Source organism: Phoenix dactylifera, chromosome 6 (assembly GCF_009389715.1).
Source record: "Phoenix dactylifera cultivar Barhee BC4 chromosome 6, palm_55x_up_171113_PBpolish2nd_filt_p, whole genome shotgun sequence".
NCBI classification, from domain to species: Eukaryota; Viridiplantae; Streptophyta; class Magnoliopsida; order Arecales; family Arecaceae; genus Phoenix; species Phoenix dactylifera.
Genome location: NC_052397.1, coordinates 7,897,580 through 7,921,791, shown reverse-complemented (window position 1 = coordinate 7,921,791; position 24,212 = coordinate 7,897,580). Strand labels below are relative to the sequence as shown.

Below are 24,212 nucleotides of genomic sequence, written 5' to 3'. Positions count from 1 at the left end.
ATATAAAGTCATAAACTAAGAAATTTAAATTATATATTGGACTAGGTTAAAATTTTGTCAGCTTAGGAATACCTGGTTTTCAATCAGGCTTGAAAGTTTAGGCCTAATGCTCAGTCCATCGAGCTGAATCTGCCCAAAGTCATTCACTTCGGCCGGACCAGGACAAGGCGAAGGAGCCCGTTTTGCACAAGTCTAGCTTATATATATGTTGACTATAATTATCTATAAATTGCCAAAGATTATGCATCTCTCATGCTAGAAATGAAATAGATCAAAATCAAATAACTATCTGACCTGATATATTTCTATACCTGCTTCTAAGGAAAAGTATAAACATATAAATACACACATATACAAACATATATACACATATTTGAACTTATTTATATTAATATTTATAAATAATATATTTATTTTTAATAGAAAGGGTTCTAGACAATAAGCTACACAATGGGAGTAGATTCTCTCAAATACACATAACTCTCAGAGCATCGTTGAAGGTAGGATTCAATCTTATAGCATTTTGTAACATTTTAACGATTTGATAAGCTAGCACCTTCATAGATGATATATTTATTTTTAAAAATAAAAAAATATTAAAAATAATGCAAACTTAATGGAAAAATATTATAAAAATAATATATTATTTTTATAAATAACATTTATCTCTATATATCTATCTATCTATCCCAATATATATATATATATATATATATATATATATATATATATATATATATATTCCCTCTCTCTCTCTCTACACTTCTACTCATAATGTCAATGTTGGTTGACAAAAAATAAAAGATATAACATTTTGAACATTTGATGAATATCAATATATATTCATATTTTATCAAATAAAAATTGAGAAAATATAAGTCTATCAATTTGATCAGTATTGCTTTCTGTATATATACCAGTGCAATACGAGTACAGCGTGGTTTTGGGTACGTTCTAGTCTCGTTTTGCAAACACCAGTCTGATCCATCCCGAGCACCGGCATGCGTCGTGGACATGATCGCAGCCTTCGGTGCATTAGATATCGTGAACGGATGGACAAAAACGGACGGACCCAAGGCGGCTTTAAACGGCCCGATCCCAAATGGCGCTGAGAATATCGCCTTGGCTCTGCTCCCCTGCGCTCCTCCTCACCGCCTCGAGAGCGGACGCTGCTGCGACGCTGCTCGCCGGCGCCGGAAATCTTCGCCCGATGTCGTCGTCGTCGCCGCTGTCTCCGTACACCACGCTGAAGGAACGGGCGACCTGCAAGCGCGAGATAAAGAAGAGCAAGTTTATCGCCATCGCCGCCCCCATCTCCGACGAGCGCTCCGCCCACTCCTTCCTCTCCGAGGTTCCCTTCTTGCTCTTTTCTTTTGTTTTTCTAGTCTTGTCACGATATAATTCGAATATTATCATTTCCTTTCGATACTAGGGGTGGATTTTTCCTAAATGTCAAAGGTACCAAAAGGACAATTGTTTTACTCTTTAATTCAAATTTTTATCATTTTGTTTTGATATTTAGGTTGGATTTGTGTGGATTATATGTTCTCGTCTGGTAAATATCTCTTTGTTGTAATTGTATCGACCATCTAATGGTTATTTGAAATGATCATTCTTCTGATAGTTAATTATCCCGGTTGATTATAATTTTTTGTTAGATGTGTTGGAACCAAGTTGGCTATATTACATCTTGGTATTTATTATATATTGTAAATTCAATATTTGATGCTGCTTGACTGGTAGACTTAGGAACCATCACTTCTAAAAAATTTCTGTTGCTACAGAGAAATTGCATGATATGTTATCAAATAAATAATGGGCATCAGGTTAGATTATGAGTTGTTGCTTTCAGATAGTTTTGCAGCTAAAATGAACTCATGAAAGATTTGCTTGGATGGTTCAAGATATTAGTGAAGTTGTGACATTTAAAATAGATTCACCAACAGAAAAAAAATGCTCTAATTTATAGCATCCGAGATTGCAGAAGGAAGAATGCTGATTGCTGATAAAAAGTTCCAACATCTGACATTATAGTATTTGGCAAAGTCTGTCATGAAGACTAAGGCGAAATTTCACCATGCGTAACCATATACACAGAAACAAAGAAGAGAAAAGCTAAATTTAAAAGTTATTAGAAAATATGTAATTACTTAAAAATACTTAAAAGAATTTGATAAGTAACTTAAAAGGCATGCTGATTGTGAAAAGAATTGTCAAAACCTCTTCGTTCCACTAAATCATATATCAACTTAGTTTGTAAATATTATCTTTGGTCCATATCGATATGCTAGATCCTAAATTTATACTTATTTTAAATGTCTTATGTACTAGAGTAGTAGTCATAGTGCCCACTCACAACATCTATATACTCAAGGGATCAGTATTAACATCAGAGACCGTTGGTGTTGCTGCACCTATAAGTTCAGGCCATGTCTATATGTTGACATACAGTTGGCATTTAGTGGCTGAGGAATAGCTGTAGGTGTGATAACTTCAGGTAGTAGGCTCCTTGTTGACTTTTTAGAAGGTGAGGCATCTTCAGAGTAAATATAGGATGTCCGAGGCAATGTTTTGCCATTATTATGATAGATTTACGGAACTCTTTGCCTCATGTGAAGTCCATATGTCTTTCAATTTGAATTGTATTAAGCTCCACCAGCATAGCTTTCATGCATGATGGTGTCTTTCATAGGATCTAGTTCTGTGATCATCATGCTGAAACTTCTTGTTTCCTTTATCTTACCTCCCATTTAGTATCTGAATTATAAGTATAAATATTGTGTTAGCCATTTCCTTTGTCTTATCTCTCATTTAGCATCTGAATTATAAGCATAAATGTTGTGCTAGCCATATTACAGGTAAAACATCTCCTGCATTGGGAAACTTGAGATGAGTCACAGTATGAGGATAAGGCACTGAGAGATTCCTGATAGCTTAGTTTGATTAGGTTATGCCTAAGCATCATGACCAATATCCTCAGTGTGGATAGTCAAAGTTGGTCTATTAAGGAAATGTTCTACATGTCTTGTTGGACCTATGCATAAGCAACATCATCATCATTGTCATGTCTAGTGGCCCTATCGTTATCAATGTGAGGATGTGAGATTATCATTCTTATCATCACCTATTAGCATTCCACTCTTAGCAATTAGAATAGAAAGGCTTGGCCCTAGAACTACAGCAGCTCCATTCCGCCCATCTTAATAACAAAACATCATTCTATTGAAATTGATATAATTTTATTATCTTTGACATAAATGGAAGATTGGGACCATAAGTCCATGACCCTCAGACATTATTTCGTGGTTTTGAGGATTCCGTTTTTGATTGCATTATGTCTTGACCAATTGAATTCTCGTTTAGTTTATGTTGTGTTGCTGGAAATTGGACCCGGGGGCCGCCGCGAAGCTGGGGAAGGAGGAGCTCCGCCGCGGGGAGGGCGGACGGCGGTGCGCCGGCCGGCTGCGTCCTCCTGTGCCCTCCTGGGGTGTGTGAGAGAGCGGAGAGGAGAGTGCGTCCTGTCCTGTCCCGTCCTGCAAAAAAGAAGCCGGTGGCCGGGCTCCCCGGCGCCGGCCCTCCGATGCTTAAGTCAGAGGGGGCAAATATGTGGAGAGAGCAAGCCAGAGGGTGAAGAAGAATAAGAGGATATTGGTGCTTAATTATCTGTGCTGTTGTGTTTCGGTCCCTCCCCCTCTCTTTCCTCCCAGGCTCCCTTTTATAGAGGGATTTTATGTTGCCCAGGAGGTGACAGGGAGTTTGTCCTCTTTTGTAATAATTGGGCACGATTTGGCCCATTAATGGCATAGTGAAAAATAAGGCCGACTCAGACCGGAACTAGGGAGTTGTCACGGTCGATCGGTCCTGTTGGAGTGGTTGAACCGCCGGCCGTGGTAGGCCCGGGGTCCATGGATGGTAAGCGCATTTATTACCGAATTAACCGGCGGTCAGGGAGAGCCATACGCTTTGATGGTTCAGTGATCCGGAGATCGTCTTGAGCCGTATTCATTAAATGACTGAGCGCATCGAAGACTTGAGGAGGTCTCATGCATTAATGGCAGGTCGTGCCAAATACCTGCGGAGATCTTATGCCTTGACGGCTTGGAGATAGCGGCAGATTGTAGTGGAGTTGTCAAGTCTCTCAGGGGGTTAGGTAGGAGTTGAACATCTGGTCAAGGCAATCGGCTCGGCAGGGGTGCCGAGCCGAGCTGGTCGCCCAATGGGGCGCCCTGTGGCGGGGTCGCTTCTAATGCTCCTGGTCGGCGCCCTTTGGTCGGCTCTTTCTAGCCGAGCGCCCCTACTTCGTTGGTTGGTCCGAGCGCCTCTTGGCGCTCCGGTCGGCACTCTTGGGCCGAGCATCTTTTCAGATCGGCGCTCTCTAGCCGAGCACCCCTCTGGTTGGTGCTCTTTGGTCGGCACTCTTCGGCCGAGCGCCTTTCCGGTCGGCGCTTTTTGGCCGAGCGCCTCCGTGGCGGTATGACTTGGGGTTTTTCCCCCAACACTACCCCCCGACTTCCGAGTTCCAGTTGGCTACCAGCTGGAACGCGGGAAGTAGCTTTAGTTGGGGCGTTACGAATTCCGAAAATTTTAATTTATTGCGCATTTTGAATTATCGGACGCTTCGAAATGCCTTTAATAGGCGGCGTCTCTTCTTTCCCGAAAATCCTCATTATTGGGACACCTTTTGCGAGGCGTCCTCGCGCCGTGGGCTCATGATGGGGCCGCACGATCCGATGGGGCGCTTCGGCGTTCGAAGCGTTAGCCCTAATTAAATGCGTCGTTCTGTCTTTTGGACCGACACGTGTGGTCATCTCAACGGGGTGCGGCTTTTCTTTTGCCGATCGGGGCCGTTGGGGAGGTTTATATAAACTCCCCCCTGGCCCTCCGTCCCCTTCCTATTGCCTTCTGCTTCTAGCTTTTCTTCTCCCAGCTTTTCACAGTCCGAAGTTCTTTTCTCCGGCGTCTTCCCCAGGTCCCCCTTTTTCTTTTTAATCTCTCTTTCTCAATGGGTTCTCTTCCCAGTGAGGTTGCATCTACCATGAGCGTCCTGGAGGTCGAAATGACCGAAGAGTGGTTTTTTCCTCTTCAGGGGTTCCGTTTGGAGCCCGCCAGGCGAAGGGATCGGATAACCGATCCTCCGGTAGGCCGGATTGGAGTGCACCTGGAATCACTCTAGGCCGGCCTCCGATTTCCTCTTCACGGCTTTGTGAATGAGTTGCTGACGGTATGCCAGTTGGTTCCGGCGCAACTCACTCCGAATGCCTGGAGGACAGTGATGGGCTTTCTGTCACTGTGTTTACTGCAGGGGATTCCGACCTCTGTCAACGTTTTCCGGCGACTTTTTATCTTTAAGTCGAATCCGGGAGACGGGGAGTGGCTTTACATCGCCCTTCGGGCGGGTCGGCCACTCTTTCATGGTGCCCCCTCGTCCATTCATGGCTGGAAGGAGAAATTCTTCTTCCTTGGCTCTGAACGGTCCTGGGGGTTTGACCCCAGGTGGGGGCCGGCCCAGCTTAAGTCTATCAACAGGCCCCCCCAGCTTTCTCCGCGTGAGCAGGGGATCCTCGACGCCATCCGCATTCTCGGGGACGGCATCTTACTGAACGGCCTCATATGTGAGGACGCTTTGGTGAACGTGGGCTTGAGCTCGGCGCGTCTCCACGGTAAGTAATTACAAGATGTCTTTTTATTTCCTTACTGTTCTAATGTTCTAATCCTTTTTGCCTTTGCAGATATCGCAAAGATGGTGACGAAAAACGAAGTCCTCTACGCCCGCTTCCAGAAGAGGGCAGCCGAGCTCTCGGGCGAGCCCACCGAGCCGAGGAAGAAACAGAAGGTCTCGGCGACCCCAGCGCCCCCGGCGGCAGCGGTGGCCGAGGCGGGTCCTTCTCGCCCCGCGGCGGGCCCTTCTCAGCCCGTGCGCCCCGAAGCTGGTCGGAGGGAGGGCGCGGATTCCGGGGGCTCGGGCTCCAGAGAAGCCTCGGTGGCGCCCCCATGCCCAGCGCCTTTAGCGCAGATTCCTGGTCGGCAGGACGCTTCAGTTGCCGACCAGGGGAGGAGTTCCGCGGGTCCCGTGCTTGCACGCGCCGCTATAGTTGTGCGGCGGTCAAATCAGCCGCTCGTTCGACCCCAACCCCCTAGCTCCGAGCTGGGGAGCAATCAGGGATTCTTGGGGTCGGCTCCGCCTAGGCCAGCCGATGCTGGCCTTCCGGGCCCATCGGGCTTGGAAGAACGGGTGCCCCTCGCACTCACCTGGTCGGTATTCGAGGGTGATTCAGCCCTCGAAAACCCTCGAGTAGCGCGTGAGATATTCCGGGTCGCGCTGCTCCCAACCGACCGGGCCGCGATGCAGTCCATGAGTTACAATGCTTTCATGGACATTACCCGCTGTAACGCCATCCGGGTAAGTAAAATTTTCCACCTGTGTAATCTGTATAGGTTTTTTACTAGTGGCGCCTTATGTTTTTCTTTTCGTCTCTTTTACAGCATTTGCACGAGACGGAGATGCTGATGCACCTAGTCCAAGAATACCGGGAGAAGGCCCGGAGGTGCCAGCGCGGTTATGACGAGGCCCAGGCGAGGTACCTAGCCGCCGAGGCGAAGTACCAAGCCGCCGAGGCCGAACGTCAGGTGCTCCAGGAAAAAGTTGGAGCATCCGAGGAGGGGGTTCGAGCTCTTACCGCAGAGCTCGATGAGGAGAAGGGCGCGCATGCACTGGCGAGGTCCGAGCTGCGCGCCGCAGAGGCTCGGTTGGCCAAAACCGAGGAAGCGCTGGCCTCCCGTGAGCAGGAGGTGGGGAATGCCCGCGTTCGCCACTTAGAGCTCGAGCGGGAGCTAAGGGACCTCGAGCGGAAGGCCACCTATCATGAGGCTCGGGAGCTCGAGGCTCGGGAGCAAGCCCAGAGCGCGGTGGCGCTCTTTCGCGAGTCGGAGGAGTTCCGCGACCTCTTAGCAGAAGAGGGCGTGAATGGGCTAATCCAGGGCTTTCGGGACTTCCGCAACCAGCTGCGGCGGCTCCTCCCGGATTTTGATGTAAACCTGCTCCGACCGGGAGCAGGAGTCGAAAGGCCGGAGGCGGAGGCAGAAACTCCGGGGGCCGACCAGGGAGGTCTGGCCGAGGCGGCCGGAGCCGTCCCCGAAGTTGCCGAGGTCGCCTCCGAGGCTATTCCTATCGCTGTTGAGGCCGAGGAGGTCCCGGCTGTTGAGCCCGCCGCCCCCGACACTGCCGAAGCCGAAGTGGTCGAGCTCGAGCCTTAGAGTGTAATTTTGTTATTTTTGTAAAGTCGGGATGGTCCCCCATACTTGTAAGGGCCGAACCCGAATTTTGTACTCAGCCTACGGGCTTTTTGAAATGAATATACTTTTCTGGAAACTCGTCTGTTGTAGTCCAAGTTTCTCTGCTCGGATCCATTTTAGGTTCCGAGGACATGGGCCCTAGGGCCTCAGCTTTACCCGCCACAGGGTTTGGTTTTAGGTTTGGCTAGCCGAGCTCCATTGCTCGGCCCTTCGACCAGTGGTATAGCAATGCTTGTGCTTAAGGGATTTGGGCTCGGAGAGTCTTTCCGAGCCTAGCCCAGATTTCGACCAAGCCCTAAAGCGGTCACTGGGACAACTTTTTAGCAAAGTTAGTAAACTTTGGGTCCGAGCCCCACATTGCCGGGGCGGGTCGGATTCTTTTCCAGCGAATGGGTCGAATGCTCGTCAGCTCGTGACGGGGATTCAACACTGTTTATGCTAAGTTTGTTGGTATCGTGAGTGTTTCACGCCGAGGCGATTGAAAATGCTCCTCTGCTCGGTGTCCGTTCTTTGAGGACGTCGGCAGAGAGAAATCCAAAAGCAGAAATGTAAAAACATTAAATAAATGGGTACCTTGTACCGTGTGCGTCCTTGCGCCGAGGCGACTGGAGACGCTTCTCTGCTCGTACTCCGTTCTTTGGGGACGTCGGCAGAGAAATCCGGCGATGGAGAACGAGCCGAGCTCGTCGGCTGAAGCCGGCGGACAGCGAGCCGAGCTCGTCTTGGTCAATGAAGACCGCATCCCAACGCATCGGGGCATCCCGATAAACCGGGGCATCTCGACGTCTCGAGGCATCCCGGCCGAGGTCGGGGTAGGAGCACGAGCCGAGCTCGTCCGGTCAGAGGACCGCTACTCAATAGTCGATGGAGCACGAGCCGAGCTCGTCCGGTCAGAGAGGACCGCTACTCATAGTCGACGGAGCACGAGCCGAGCTCGTTCGGTCAGAGAGGACCGCTACTCAATAGTCGATGGAGCACGAGCCGAGCTCGTCCGGTCAGAGGACCGCTACTCAATGGTCGATGGAGCACGAGCCGAGCTCGTCCGGTCAGAGGACCGCTACTCAATAGTCGATGGAGCACGAGCCGAGCTCGTCCGGTCAGAGAGGACCGCTACTCATAGTCGACGGAGCACGAGCCGAGCTCGTCCGGTCAGAGAGGACCGCTACTCAATAGTCGATGGAGCACGAGCCGAGCTCGTCCGGTCAGAGAGGACCGCTACTCATAGTCGACGGAGCACGAGCCGAGCTCGTCCGGTCAGAGAGGACCGCTACTCAATAGTCGATGGAGCACGAGCCGAGCTCGTCCGGTCAGAGGACCGCTACTCAATGGTCGATGGAGCACGAGCCGAGCTCGTCCGGTCAGAGGACCGCTACTCAATAGTCGATGGAGCACGAGCCGAGCTCGTCCGGTCAGAGAGGACCGCTACTCATAGTCGACGGAGCACGAGCCGAGCTCGTCCGGTCAGAGAGGACCGCTACTCAATAGTCGATGGAGCATGAGCCGAGCTCGTCCGGTCAGAGAGGACTGCTACTCAATAGTCGATGGAGCACGAGCCGAGCTCGTCCGGTCAGAGAGGACCGCTACTCATAGTCGACGGAGCACGAGCCGAGCTCGTCCGGTCAGAGCTCGTCCGGTCAGAGGACCGCTACTCAATGGTCGATGGAGCTCGAGCCGAGCTCGTCCGGTCAGAGAGGACCGCTACTCAATAGTCGATGGAGCACGAGCCGAGCTCGTCCGGTCACTTAAGACCGCACCCCGACGTCTCGGGCCATCCCGACGAATCGGGGCATCTCGTTGTGGCGGGGCATCCTGACCGTGGTCAGGGTAGGAGAACGAGCCGAGCTCGTTGCCGGTGGAGAGCGCGCCACGAACTCACGAACATCTTCAGGGAGCCCGCGTAGGTACTCCATCATCCCGAGGCACCGGGGCATCCCAACCGTGGTCAGGGAAGAAGAATAAACCTGATGGCATGAGATAATCGGGAGAATTGGTGAGCTCGGAATAAGCACGCAAACCATCAGTTTATTGTGAAATGAAATTCATAGAATGAAATTCAATGGTTGAATAATGGGGAACCCCTTAGGGTTCTACTGGTGGTACATGCGGAGATTTTCAGAGTTCCAACTCCGCGGAATGGGAGTCCCATCTAGAGACTCCAATTTGTAAGTTCCGGGTCGGCGGATGCGCGTGACTCGGTATGGTCCTTCCCAGTTTGGGGCCAGCTTTCCTTGCTCAGTTGGTCGGGAGGCCTCAGCTCTTCTGAGGACAAGGTCCCCTGGTCTGAAAGATTTGACTTTGACCCTGGCGTTGTAGTACTGAGCTGTCTTTTGCTGGTACCTCGCCATACGAACTCGGGCGGCCTCCCTTGTTTCCTCGACTAGGTCAAGGTTGCTTCTGAGCTGCAAAGAGTTGGAGCTGGCGTCGTGATGCTCGACTCTTGGAGAAGGAATCCCAATCTCCAGTGGGATGACAGCCTCCGTCCCGTATGTCAGGTTGAAGGGAGTCTCGCCGGTGGGGACGTGGAACGTGGTCCGGTAAGCCCACAGGACATTGTATAGGTCTTCGACCCATTGTCCTTTGGATTTGTCGAGCCTGGCTTTGAGACCCTGCAAAATAGTACGGTTAGTTACCTCGGTTTCTCCGTTCGTCTGAGAGTGCGCGACCGAGGTGAAGCGATGGTCAATGCCAAGCTCGGAGCAGAACTCTCTGAAGTGAATGTTGTCGAACTGGCGACCGTTGTCAGAGATAAGGATGCGGGGAAGCCCGAATCTGCAGATAATGGACTTCCAGACGAAATCCCGCATCTTCTACTCGGTGATCCGGGCGAGGGGCTCAGCTTCCACCCACTTTGTGAAATAGTCGATGGAGACGACCAGGAACTTCCTTTGCCCGGTGGCCAGTGGAAATGGCCCTAGAATGTCAATTCCCCACTGGGCAAAGGGCCAAGGGGAGCTGATAGAAGTCAAAGGAGCCGAGGGCCGGCGCTGAACATTGGCGTTCCTTTGGCACCAGTCACATCTTTTGACGAAGCCCATAGCATCCTTCTGGAGTGTCGGCCAATAGTATCCTTGGCGTAGAATTTTGTGGGCCAATGCTCGCCCTCCCAGATGATTTCCACAGATTCCTTCATGGACTTCGCGCATGGCGTAATCAGCCTCCGTTAGGCGGAGGCATCTGAGGAGGGGAGACGTGAAAGATCTCCGATAGAGCCTTCCCTCATATAGTATGTATCGGGTGGCGGAGCGCTTGATTCGGCGAGCCTCTCGTTCATCGGTGGGGAGGACTTCGTCTTGCAGGTAGCTGGTGAGCTCATCCATCCAGCTTGGCTCGAACTCAGTGCAGAGGGTCTGCTCGGGCTCGTCTGTGCTGGGCTTTTGGAGATATTCCAGTACTGCCTCTTTGGGAAGCTCGCTCATGCGAGAGGACGCCAGCTTTGATAGCTGGTCGGCCCTTAGGTTCTCCGACCTGGCAACATGTTGAATATGAAAGGATTCCAAGGTCGAGACGAGATCCCGTACCTTCTGAAGATACTTCTGCATGGTCGGGTCTCTGGCTTCGAAGCCGCCCACAATTTGGTTGACGACGAGCTGAGAATCACTGAAGGCCTTCAAGTCCTTCACTCCTAGCTCTTTGGCTAGCTTAAGCCCGGCGACAAGTGCCTCATACTCCGCCATGTTATTTGAAGCAGGAAATTCGAGGCGCAAGGCTTGCTCGGCAACCACCCCCTCTGGGCTGGTGAGGATAAGTCCCGCTCCGCTACCCCCCGAGTTTGAAGAGCCATCGACATGCAAAGTCCATGTCAAACTCGGGGTCTGCTCCACCGGTGGCTCAGGTTCAGGCTCGACCTCATCCGGTATGGTGCACTCGACTATAAAGTCTGCGAGTGCTTGTGCTTTGATCGCCGGTCTGGGCCGGTACTCGATGTCGAATTCCCCGAGCTCAATGGCCCATTTAGTGATCCGACCCGCACGATCTGATCTCTGCAGGATCTGCTTGACCGGCTGGTCAGTCAGCACAGCCACTGTATGAGCTTGGAAGTAGGGTCGGAGCCTCCGAGCCGAGATGACCAAAGCATAGGCGGTCTTCTCAAGCTTGGAGTATCGGGTCTCGGCGTCCCTCAAGACCCGACTGGTATAATATACTGGCTTCTGGAGTTTGCACTGCTCTCGGACCAGGACCGAGCTTACTGCTACAGGGGAGACAGCTAGATACAAGTAGAGGAGCTCACCCTGTTGAGGCTTCATGAGCAGGGGAGGGGAAGCCAGTAGGTGCTTGAGCTCTTCAAAAGATTGCTGGCACTCGTCCGACCACAAAAAGTTCTTCGGCTTCTTGAGGGCTGCAAAGAATGGAAGGCAGCGCTCGGCCGAGCGGGAGATGAATCTCCCGAGGGCTGCCACTCGGCCCGTGAGCCGCTGTACCTCTTTGACCGTCCTGGGAGGCGTCATCTCTTGGAGAGCTCGGATCTTCTCTGGATTGGCCTCAATTCCTCGTTGTGTAATGATGAAGCCGAGGAATTTGCCGGAGGTGACCCCGAATGCACATTTAGCTGGGTTGAGCTTCATCTGGTACTTTCGGAGTGTGGAGAATGCTTCATTGAGGTCGGCTATGTGGTCTTGCGCCACCTTGCTTTTCACCAGCATGTCATCCACGTAGACCTCCATGTTTCGGCCTATTTGGTCTTTGAAGATCCGGCTGACCAGCCTTTGATAAGTTGCCCCGGCGTTTTTCAAGCCGAATGGCATCACTTTGTAGCAGTAGGTTCCCCCGTCGGTGATGAAGGCTGTCTTTTCCTCATCTTCTGGCGCCATGCGGATCTGGTTGTATCCGGAAAAGGCGTCCATGAATGCCAGCAGCTCGTGACCCGAGGTGGAGTCCACGAGCTGGTCGATGCTGGGAAGTGGAAAGCTGTCCTTCGGGCAGGCTTTATTCAGGTCGGTGTAGTCCACGCACATACGCCACTTCCTGTTGGCTTTCTTGACGAGGACCACATTAGCAAGCCATTCCGGGTAGGATATCTCCCGGATGAAGCCGGCTTCAAGGAGCTTGCCGACCTCCTCGGCTGCTGCTCGTTGTCGTTCCGGGGCGGCGCCTCATTTCTTTTGTCGCACGGGCTTGCAGGTCGGCTTCACCTGAAGCCGGTGGACCATGACCTCCGGATCTATCCCTGGCATGTCTGCAGGCGACCATGCGAAGACATTCATATTGTTCCGTAGGAAGTTGACGAGGCGACTCCTTTCGTGTTCGCCAAGGCCAGAGCCGACCTGCACGGTTAGCTCGGAAAAGTTCTCTCGTAAGGGAACTTGAATTAACAACTCACCAGGCTCTACCCGCTCTTTCTGGGGGTTGACCCGTGCCTCCATAACTTCGGTTGAGGGCTGGTCAGTCGTTGGGGCAGGCACCTCGGCTGGTTGTCTTGCTTCGTGGGTCGCTAGGTAGCATCGTCTTGCCACCATTTGGTCCCCTCGAACTTCACCGACTCCCTGGCTGGTAGGGAATCGCATCAGCAGGTGGTGAGTTGAGACTACTGCTCGGAGGGCGTTGAGTCCTGGCCTTCCGAGGATGGCGTTGTAAACCGAGGGCAGGCGTATTACAAGGAAGCTCATACCCACGGTACTTTCACGAGGGGCGAGCCCGGCTGTGACCAGAAGGTCGATCTCGCCCTCTACTGGGACTGAATCCCCAGTGAATCCAACTAGCGGAGCATTCATCCTCCGTAGCTGTTCTTTTGTCATCCCCATTTTACAATAAGCACCAAAATACAAAACATTCGCCGAGCTTCCATTATCAACCAGGATGCGTTTTACATCAAATTTATTTATGATCATGGAGATGACCACGGCATCATCATGGGGAGTTTCGACTCCCTCTAGATCATCATCTGAAAAGGAGATGGCTTCAGAGGTGCGCGGGCGCTTCGAGGAGGCTTCTTCCCCTGAGGCTTCCCCAGCCGAGGTCCCGCCTCGGATAGTGTTGATGACGCCGGCGATGGGCCTGTTGGCATTTGAACCTTCAGGCTGTGCTGCTCCTTCGGCTGGCTTCTTCCCTTCACGCCGGCCTTGCACAAACCGATCGAGCACCCCTCGGCGAATGAGTGCTTCGATCTCATTTCGGAGCTGATAACAATCCTCGGTATCATGGCCGTGATCCCGGTGGAAACGGCAATACTTCCGGAGATCACGCCGGATTCTGGTGTCTGGCTTCGGAGGTGGGAGCCGGATGCAATCCCGACTCTCAATCTCCATGAGGATTTCAGCCCGAGGAGCATTGAGGGGAGTATACTTTTCATACCTCCCTTCGGGTGCACGGGCCTGCAGTGGGAACCTCGGGCGGAGTGGTGACTTCTGCTGTGGCGGTCCTCTCAACCGGGGTGGACTCTTCGGGCGGGGCGGATTTTTAGCTCGTCGCGGAGACGGGCTTCTGGGCTGGCCGCGCTCCTCGCGACGTCTCTTCTTGGGGTTCTGCTCGGTCCCGCCCCGCCTAACCGCCACGGCTTCTTCTGCCTTGGCATACTTTCGCGCCCGAGCGAACATTTCGGTGAGGTCCGTGGGGAAATTCTTCTCGATCGAGAAGAGGAATCTGTAGGACCGCGCTCCAGTCTTCAACGCCGACATGGCGATTGACTTGTCAAGCTCCCGGACCTCCCATGTTGCGGCGGTGAACCGGTCCAAGTACTTCTTGAAGAATTCTCCCTCCTTTTGTTTGATATCAAGGAGGGAGTCGGATGTCCGCCGCTGGGGCTGGCTGGCGGCAAAGTTGCCAACAAATTGTCTGCCGAGCTGCTTAAAGAAAGAGACAGTACTCGGCTTCAGCCCGGTGAACCAAAGCCGGGCTGGCCCTCGGAGTGTCGCCGGAAAAGCTTTGCACATCATGGCCTCCGAGGCTCCTTGTAGGGCCATTAAGACCCGGTAACTCTCCAGGTGGTCAAGGGGATCAGCCTTGCCGTTGTAGGGCTCCACCTGGGGCATCTTGAACCGTAGTGGGACCGGTTCATCTTCGATCTCCGGGGAGAAGGGTGACTTCGTAGTGAACTCGAAGTCGTTATCACGTCCTGATTTTCTCCCGTGGAGTGCCTGGATTTGGCGCTCCAGCTTCTCGACCTTCTTGTCGAGTTCATCATTCTGGAGGATTGCTGCAGCGGTTCGTTCGAGCGCAGGTTGCCCTGGAACCGACTCAGCTTCTGAAGGCTGTGGCCAGCCTCCGTAGCCTCTGGCTGGGCGCTCTCTCCAGAGGGAGGCCTGGACTTGAGAGTCCTGACCTCGAAGGGGAAGTCCGCTTGTAGGAGGCTCCGGTTGAGCTGGAGCCGGAGGAGGCGGTGCCGTTGGGACGCCCCTGGGTTGCAAGCTTTGGACAGCGGTAGCCAAGGCTTGCACTTGTTGCACCAGGGCATCAAACTGCTCCGGCCGAACTTGAGGGGTTGACTCGGCCGGAGGTGGTGAGTTCCGGACGGAATGCTCAGGACTGGATGGAGGACGTCGAGAGGCATTGGAAGCCCCTTTGCTTCTTAGCTTCATGGCAGCGAACTCGGGCCCTTCCTCTAGCGCCAACTGTTGCTGGAAATTGGACCCGGGGGCCGCCGCGAAGCTGGGGAAGGAGGAGCTCCGCCGCGGGGAGGGCGGACGGCGGTGCGCCGGCCGGCTGCGTCCTCCTGTGCCCTCCTGGGGTGTGTGAGAGAGCGGAGAGGAGAGTGCGTCCTGTCCTGTCCCGTCCTGCAAAAAAGAAGCCGGTGGCCGGGCTCCCCGGCGCCGGCCCTCCGATGCTTAAGTCAGAGGGGGCAAATATGTGGAGAGAGCAAGCCAGAGGGTGAAGAAGAATAAGAGGATATTGGTGCTTAATTATCTGTGCTGTTGTGTTTCGGTCCCTCCCCCTCTCTTTCCTCCCAGGCTCCCTTTTATAGAGGGATTTTATGTTGCCCAGGAGGTGACAGGGAGTTTGTCCTCTTTTGTAATAATTGGGCACGATTTGGCCCATTAATGGCATAGTGAAAAATAAGGCCGACTCAGACCGGAACCAGAGAGTTGTCACGGTCGATCAGTCCTGTTGGAGTGGTTGAACCGCCGACCGTGGTAGGCCCGGGGTCCATGGATGGTAAGCGCATTTATTACCGAATTAACCGGCGGTCAGGGAGAGCCATACGCTTTGATGGTTCAGTAATCCGGAGATCGTCTTGAGCCGTGTTCATTAAATGACTGAGCGCATCGGAGACTTGAGGAGGTCTCATGCATTAATGGCAGGTCGTGCCAAATACCTGCGGAGATCTTATGCCTTGACGGCTTGGAGATAGCGGCAGGTTGTAGTGGAGTTGTCAAGTCCCTCAGGGGGTTAGGTAGGAGTTGAACATCTGGTCAAGGCAATCGGCTCGGCAGGGGTGCCGAGCCGAGCTGGTCGCCCAATGGGGCGCCCTGTGGCGGGGTCGCTTCTAATGCTCCTGGTCGGCGCCCTTTGGTCGGCTCTTTCTAGCCGAGCGCCCCTACTTCGTTGGTTGGTCCGAGCGCCTCTTGGCGCTCCGGTCGGCACTCTTGGGCCGAGCATCTTTTCAGATCGGCGCTCTCTAGCCGAGCACCCCTCTGGTTGGTGCTCTTTGGTCGGCACTCTTCGGCCGAGCGCCTTTCCGGTCGACGCTTTTTGGCCGAGCGCCTCCGTGGCGGTATGACTTGGGGTTTTTCCCCCAACATGTTGCATTAATGTTTTATTAGTAGCTGTCCATGGATTTTGGTGATGAGCAAATGATAAATTTTATGGATGTTGGTTCTATTGTATAAAGTATAAATTATGCTATTTTAAAATTTGTCATATTATGGTATGTGTATCAAGTTGTATTTGTATCTTGTAACCATGCACATGTTTCATAAGTAGGCTGCTTTCATTGATTTTAAAAGAATTTTCTAATTAAGCTTCCTCAAGTCTTTTTGTAAAAGTTCCACATGTATGTAGTGTAATGTGACTTAAGACATGTAGTCACACTAGACTGTGACGAACCTTCATTATTTGCTTCAGAATTAGTACAAGCATCCAGCAACTGTTATGTATAAACATCGAGGTTCTTAAGTTTTGTAATTTGGTTTCATTCCAATCCAAAGACAAAAATGGAACAATCAGGTTACTCTTATCCTAATAGTAAATAAAAGTGCTTATATTTTCCAACTTTGAGCTCTCATAATAACCCTAATTAGATTTCTCTTTTAGAGGTTTAAACAATTCTGAACTTCTTTATGAAAGGATCCTAACATGCTGGACCTTGAGGAATCCATGGGTGAAATTCTGCTTGAGTTGGGATTTCCATGATTTTATGCATACTAAGAGCTCCACATCCTTCAAAATCTAAGTTCACATTGATTTGTTGGTCATAGTAAAACTTAAGCTTATCTAGATTGAGAATGTAAATACCAAAAAGATTTCATGAGGAAGGCATACAAGCACCTAATCGGTGCTAAAACTTTTTAAAATTTAGGATTTTTTGCGTACATACTCTCCTAAATATTGAAATTTGCGTGAATACCCTCCTAAAATAAATATTTGTATGTGTACTATCATAAGACACTCGTTTTGCATGTATATCATTCCTTTTTTTTTCTTTTGCATATACACCCATGCCATCTAATGCTGTTAAGTTAGCGGTTTAAATTTAAAATGACTGAAAACTTCTTAATGGGTAAGCATGCAAAAAAAAATAAAATATTTATACGGGTATACATGCAAATAGTAATTTTGCGAGGGTATTCATGTAATTTTTTATATTTAGGAGGATATACACACAAAAAAATTCCTGAATTTTTGCATAAATATCTCTCTAAATTTTGAAATTTGCATGAATACCCTCCTATATTAATATTTGCGTGCATGCTTTCACAAAACACTATGTTTATATGGATATCTTTGACATAGCGATTCAACTAACGTGATCGGCCAAAATCATATTTATTTAAATTAAAAATTAATGAAAATTATGAAATTATCTTTTTATTTGTAAAGCAGGTAACAGATTAACTGTTCTTGCTGGAAAGTAATATTTTTACCTTCTTTGAGAATTTTTTGATCTCTTTAAATCTTTCTCTTTCGCTCCTCCGTCTGAAATCAAAATTATTCCGTCGACTCTCTTTTTCACTATAGGCAGCTTTTCTCCCTCTCTTCCATCCGTCGGAGTTTTGCCATCGGAATCTAAGATCCTCTTGTTGCCGCCGAAGTTCTCCCTTCATTGTATCCTTTTAACATGAAAATAGTTAGATCCTGCTTTTAGTTTTATGGATTGTTTAAAGAGAAGTTTTGTGCGAGATTTGCAACATCTATATTTTAGTGTATGAGATTTGTTATGTTTATCTTTTAGAGCTAGAAAATTTCTCATGTGCAGGTTGATGGCTGATTTAAAATTGCTGTGACAAAATGGACCCCGTACACTAAATCTTTTTTTCTTCCAGAAATCGAAGCTCCAAAAAAAGTGGCTTAAGGTACACAACATAAGGGATGATTTTCTATCATATGGCCACAAAGATTGTTAGTAAGTCTAAAGGATTTTGAAGCCCTCAATGATTTTGCTTGGGGATGTCTGATGTTGTTCTTCCACTCATGAGCACAGTAGTAGCAAAGAAGCTTGCAATCTATTGTGCGCCTTTAAGATATTCTAATCTCGTTCTATATTTTGATATATACCCTCATATATGCATTTATAACAATAAACATTACAAGCTAGTTTTTGATGGAATAAGATATAATGGTTGTCATAAATGAAGAAGAATAAAATAGAATAATCTCATGATTAGTGAAAGAATTTTCATAACTCCTTTTGTTATCTAATTGTTGAATCTATCTTGTTCTTGAGTAATATTTTGTAGAAAATATTAAGGAGCAGGCACGACTAATCCAGGTACTAATACAAGTTGAAATAGACAAAAATAAAATTAGAACTTTTTGCATGTGAACTAATTTCTAACGATGTTACATGATGTGGGTACGTATGCAAGAAAAAAAAGGGTATATATGCAAAACAAGTGTTTTTGAGGATATATATGCAAATATCAATTTTAGGAGGGTATTCATATCAATTTCAATATTTAGGAGGGTATATATGCAAAAAACCCTAAAATTTATCCTATATATGAAATACTTTAGTAACCACATACATTTGCACATTCTTTTAAACTAGTTGTTGTAGAAGCATGAATTACTTAAGCACAAACTATCAGGTATTAGTAATATTGATTATGAAATGTACTTCCATTGCTGTTAGATCAGTTTGCTTATTTTCCAAATGTGTATATCATATTGGAAGGTGCTAATTTTGATTTCTCATACCCATTAACCATAAAAAGAAAGAAAATTTCCTTGTTAAAATAAAATGTTTTTGAAGCATAGGAATGTCATCCAACATCATGTTTCTTGCTCACATGTTGTAAGGGAAGAATTCCATATTTATCAGTACCTATCCTTGAAAAACAATAGGAAACCAGCATTCAGTCTTCTTAACCTTTTTTAAAAAATATTCTAAATCTTTCAGTTGAATAAAAAATAAAAAATAAGATCGCGATATGATTATTTTTGTTTTTTCTTTCTTATTAGTTAGTTAAGCCACGTGATGCAAATACAGAAATGTAAAAATTGATTTAAAGAGGTTTGGTGGTAGTATAATTTAGGATACTTATGTTCCTATTTTTGTGGAACAGGAAATATGAGGTTGTAGTGTTGGGATGAGCCCCAAGTCTGATCGTGTTGTGACTTACTCTGGAAACTGTTGTATATGATAAATTTGGATGTGAGATACTTTACAAAAGTGGTATATTGAAACAAATCAACACACAAAAACAGGAAATTATAAAATATTGAAATGATAAATAGAGTGTACAATTTATTTATAAATTGATTAGCAAATACATATATACTAATATGACTCTTCTTAGGCTCTTAATTCTTCTCCTTAAACCTTTGGCCCTATCCAAGTAGTCCTTCTCAAAGAAACTTTTTGCTCTCTATCATGTCACCTCACCAAGATTTTCTTTACCAAGGGATAAAACAAATACTATAGGCAAGGTTTTAAATCCCATGGGATGTGGTCATCTTGGTTTTTCTTGATACTTGGGATAGGAATGTTTTACATTGCACCGACCAGGATGTTGCGACAATGGTGGGACAGTTCCATCGTGACACATGGGATGGCCCCCCATCCCAATATCCTGCTGGTCATGCCATAGGGATTGGGAACTATGATTATAGGTACATTTTGTAGTTTCTGTTTCCTTGTAATTACGATCATGCCATTGAAGGAATGCTTTTATGGCGTCTACTCCTTGATGTGTGTTACATGAAGCTTCTAAACTATATGGTTTCAAACATCAGATATACTTGAAACTACTCCATCATGGTTGAAATATAGAAGTTTTGTGCAATTTCAAAACACCTCCCCCTCTTCTTTCTTTTTTTTTTGGTTCATGTATCAATGTGTTTATCTTCTTCTACGGCATAACTCATCAATTTCTTGCAAGAAATTATATATGTAAAATCTAAACCTGGATTGTCTCCATACCCATGCTTATTTTTATGCATTGTAAATCGATGTTCAACTTGAGAGTTTGATGTTTCCTCTCTGCTTTCATGTGCAAGATGTGAGCTTAGATTTGATTGGAAATAGGGTATAGAGTTGAAATAGTTTTTGGGTTCTTACATGACCATGTACATGATAGATAGGCCTTAGGATGTCTAGCAGATCCTTGCCTTGACCATGATGCTTGCAAATGTGCATATGCGTGTGTGTGGTGTGCATGCACACATATGTTTGTGTATGAGAGAGAGAGAGAGAGAGAGAGAGTTGGACTACATGATTTTCACTTTTCTCTAGACTTTTAAGTCAATGATTGGACATTCAAATTTAAAGATCTTTACCATTGATTGTGTTCTGCAGCACAAAATGTCTGTAGAAAAATAAGATTATATGCTTCCTTTGCATGCTTTGATTAGGCACAAAAATGGATATTGGTAGTAGTTCTTGTGTGCTATAATGCATGATAGGACGTGTAAATTAAGGATCCATACTATTAGTCGTGATTTATATGCCTTAAAACTTGTAAGAACCAAACTTCAATATGTCTGGACTCTGGATGCTTCATATGGAATCAAGCCACAAATTGGTGAAAATTAGCTACTAGTATACTTTTCCAGAAGTGGAGAAATACTTATCTTCCCCTTGGGATATCTGAGCCTCTACGCTTGTCCTCTCCTCAAGAGCCTATTGCATTCTTCTTCTTTCTTGATGTAACATCTACAATTATTTATCCAATAAGTAAATATTTATTCCTAGAATCTTAAAAAAATTGGGTGGTAGACATCTATCCCTTTGTTTGACTTGATGAAATATCAGAAATTATTGGAGCTTAGTTATGGTGGTTGCGTTTTATGAGTGCATTGTTGTCTCTTATGAATTCTACAGATATCAAGGGAATAGTTATTGTATAATTTTTTGATTGGCTTTGTTTTAATTTTATGAACTTAGGTCCAAGATCCTCGAGCTACTCATAATTGCTGGGCCTACAAGGTGACCGTTCCCCCTTCTCTAATGGTCCACAGAAGTTTATGTGCTTCAACAATTTCTTATGATAATTAACATGCTTATTCATATAGCTTGGAGAGCAATACCGGTATAATGATGATGGAGAACCATCAGGTACAGCTGGAAAACCAATATATTCAGCCATTGTCTCTTCTGGAATTGATAAGGTGATGGTTGTTGTGATCAGGTGATCATTTTTCTCTAATGTATATTGCTCTGTAGATAATGTTTTCTTTTCTCTTGAAACCTAACAATCTATCAACGATTTTGTTTAATCCAATAGGAATGCTTAAGCTGTTACTTGTTGATGCTACAATCTAGAAATATATGTTTTTAGAGTTCAAATATGGATACATTGTGATGATTATCAATATTAAATTAGATCTATACTTTTTGCATCTGGTAGGTTCTTTCAGTGTAATGACTTCTTATATGGTAAATTGTGCATGGTATCCTTATACCTTCAAGTATTATCAAACTAATTGTCTTGCACTCTTGTGATGATATTTAGAAATCATGTGTTATTTTCTTCCATGCCTACTATTATATGTACCCATGAACTGAAATCTTGCTTTTAGTTGGTAACCTCTAACACTTACTTGTAGGTATTTCGGGGGTATAGAGCTGGGAACTGGAGGATTGGTCAGGGCCTATGCTGGTGTTGCTTCAGAATGCCTAAAAGGTGCTGCAACTTGTGTTGTGAAACCCAAAGTAAGGTGCTATGCCCTCAAAGTTTAGCTTCTTATCTCTGTTTTGTTTATTTGGTTTTATAAGCAAAAAAGGAAACTAGAAGAGACTAGTTTGACTGATCAACTTATCATTTTTCTTGTTACAACTCCTTATAATATCCGGACATATATCTAAACCCTAAACCCTAATTTCAGGCTCCAATTGGTATGGAGATTCCATTTGATTTGTTGGGTGTAGTGTATCATCAGGTATGTATTTAACCACTGAAGCATGTTAATTTGTCATCGTATTTCGTGAAACTGACCTAATTGAGATTCCTGAATGTATCTAATTTAACATATTAAGACATCAAATAGCTTTTCTATTCGATCAGATACTGTGCTCCCTTAAATGCACTGTTTTATCACTGCATTATTTATTTTTTCACATGCAACATGGCAAAGGTTTAATACTATCTATATCTTTAGTCATACGTAGACCTTTGTCATAAAGTCTGTCATTCCTGAGTATGTTGATTTTGGGATGAACATACTACTCTAATCTCCATAGCAGTTTCCATGCTCCATAAATTGAGAATTTTTCACTGTTCTTAGAACAACCTATTATTCTGAACATACCCGCCAAGAAAGCCATGAATTGAAGAGCTTCTGTGCTATCCCAGGTCATGTTTTGGAGACATCAGGCAGCAGCGGGCATTGGAAATTTTTTGAAAAATTAATTATTTTACTGAAAATGTTATCTCAGACCTTTTTTTTTTTTTTATGATTTTGCTGTTTTGATGTGTAATAATAGAAAAGAAAACAATATGTGTCAGTTAACTAGTAATTAGCTAGTAATATTAGCTAAAGATAGTTTGGAAGCTTAAAAGTAGGTATGAGGTAGGACAAAGGGATTTTGAACCTGAAGTTGGTGCAATACCCAATATAGAAGGTTCTCAGTTCTCACAACAAATCATTAGCTTGTGTTTTTGGTTTCAATTTTGCAAGATAGTCTGGCTCTTAAAACCAAGTATTCTATTTTGGGCTTATCAAGATACAGCAAGTTAATGAATCGGCTAATTAATAGGCCTTGCATATGCACTGTCTCTATATTGTTGTCTCTCTGTTTGTTGTTTCATTATTACAAAACAATTAAAACTTTAATATGAGGTAGCTTATATTGGACTCACTAAAATAAGGTAAGTTCTATATGGAGGCTTCCTTGATCAATGGAATGTTGCATATTACCCCTATCTTTATAACATTATGTGATGAGAATTTTATCAACTTATGATTGACATTATTTTTAAGGGTATGTGATCTTTATAATCAAATAGTGCATGCCAATTGTAAAATGTTGACCATCATTGGACTTTGTAATAATTACTTTAGGGGCAAAAATCTAGTACTGTGTGCTAAGAAAATAATGATAACTGTCTTGTATACATTAGTGGCTAAGTGCACTTTGCCATACAGACTAGACATGAAGTGGTTAGATTAAATGGGGCAGAAATAGAAGACTGAATGGAAATTCACTCTTACTGTTGTACTCTTCCCTAACTTTGCGTAAATTACTGTTGAGAATCTTTTTAGGTGAAGTTTTATCTGTTTTCGTTGCTTGAGCTCTTCCTTCAATGTAAGTGACCGGTAAATGTTTGTATCTATCATATACTTATGGCTTAAGTTTATGTGCCAATATTGATACAGTTGGTGTATGTATTTGGATTACTTTGTACAGAAAACAATCATATAATCCATCAGTATAATGTGACATTTATTGTTATTGGATTTTTTTTTTTATTTAAAGTTTCTTATATACTGACAGGGCCCAAAAAGTCTCTTACAATTTCTTTGAACTGCATGGTTTGTAACAGCTGAAGCATTTCGAAGTTGAGGACATCAAGCAGGACTATGATACTGGTAAAGATGGTATCACTATGGTCACCTTTAAAGTAGAACATGACAAAATTGAGAGCCTGGAGAATGCAATTAACTCCATTTGTAGCAGAAAAAATTGAGTTCTATAAACGTTAACACGGATTTTGTTTTTTTTTGTTTTGGGGGGGGGGGTGTTGGGGGATGGGGAGGGGGGTAAAATGACGATGAGTGCTTTGGAGCAACCATGTTTGGTTGACCAAGCAAAGCAGTTTATGTGAGTAGCCTGAATGATTCATTCACCTCTGGTAGTAGTACCATCCTCTCCTATCAGACTCATCTTCATCTTCAGCAGACATATGTTCCTTTTTTTTTATTAAAAAAAATAATGATCTTCAGTGGATATGTATACAGATTATGATATGGGGCTCAGAGAAATAGTTCATATTATTTTACATGAAGTCATAAGAATCTGATCAATTTGATCTATAATCCTATTTTTTTTATATATTGAATGTTAATAAAACATAATATCATAGCTTTAATCTGGATATTATTGAAGTAGTTTTTAATCTATGTTAATTTGCATGTTTGTTGTCACCTTGCTTCTGAATGATTAGTCAGGTTAGTTTTGATCCATACTTCTCTTTAACAATGGATATATTGATTTAAGCTGATCTTTTCTAGTTGTTTTTTTTCAATTACATATCCTAGAACAGAAGATGTTCACTTGCATGGTAAAGAGCTTATAAAAATATAGATTTACTTACGAAGGCCTTTTCCTGAATTGACTATGAAGACAAATGATGGAGAACAGGTGTGTTGCATAAAGCAGTTGTGGAAAG

The 24,212-nt window shown here is 46.0% G+C and overlaps 1 protein-coding gene across 1 annotated transcript; it reads left to right on the top strand.

Moving 5' to 3' along the window:
* Positions 1-1,063: 1,063 nt before the first annotated feature.
* Positions 1,064-23,547, top strand: LOC103695633 (IMPACT family member in pol 5'region). The gene is made up of 6 exons (XM_008777005.3): positions 1,064-1,351; positions 20,768-20,809; positions 20,896-21,011; positions 21,430-21,535; positions 21,709-21,762; positions 23,367-23,547. The coding sequence occupies exons 1-6, from the start codon at positions 1,103-1,105 to the stop codon at positions 23,508-23,510; spliced, it is 711 nt and encodes a 236-aa protein (XP_008775227.2). The 5' UTR covers positions 1,064-1,102; the 3' UTR covers positions 23,511-23,547.
* Positions 23,548-24,212: the final 665 nt, after the last annotated feature.

Coding starts and splice junctions, on each gene's coding strand:
- LOC103695633 (XM_008777005.3), top strand. CDS start 1,103: ATGGCGCTGAGAATATCGCCTTGGCTCTGCTCCCCTGCGCTCCTCCTC. Junction 1,352..20,767: donor CCCACTCCTTCCTCTCCGAG/GTTCCCTTCTTG, acceptor TTATGAACTTAG/GTCCAAGATCCTCGAGCTAC. Junction 21,763..23,366: donor TGGGTGTAGTGTATCATCAG/GTATGTATTTAA, acceptor GGTTTGTAACAG/CTGAAGCATTTCGAAGTTGA.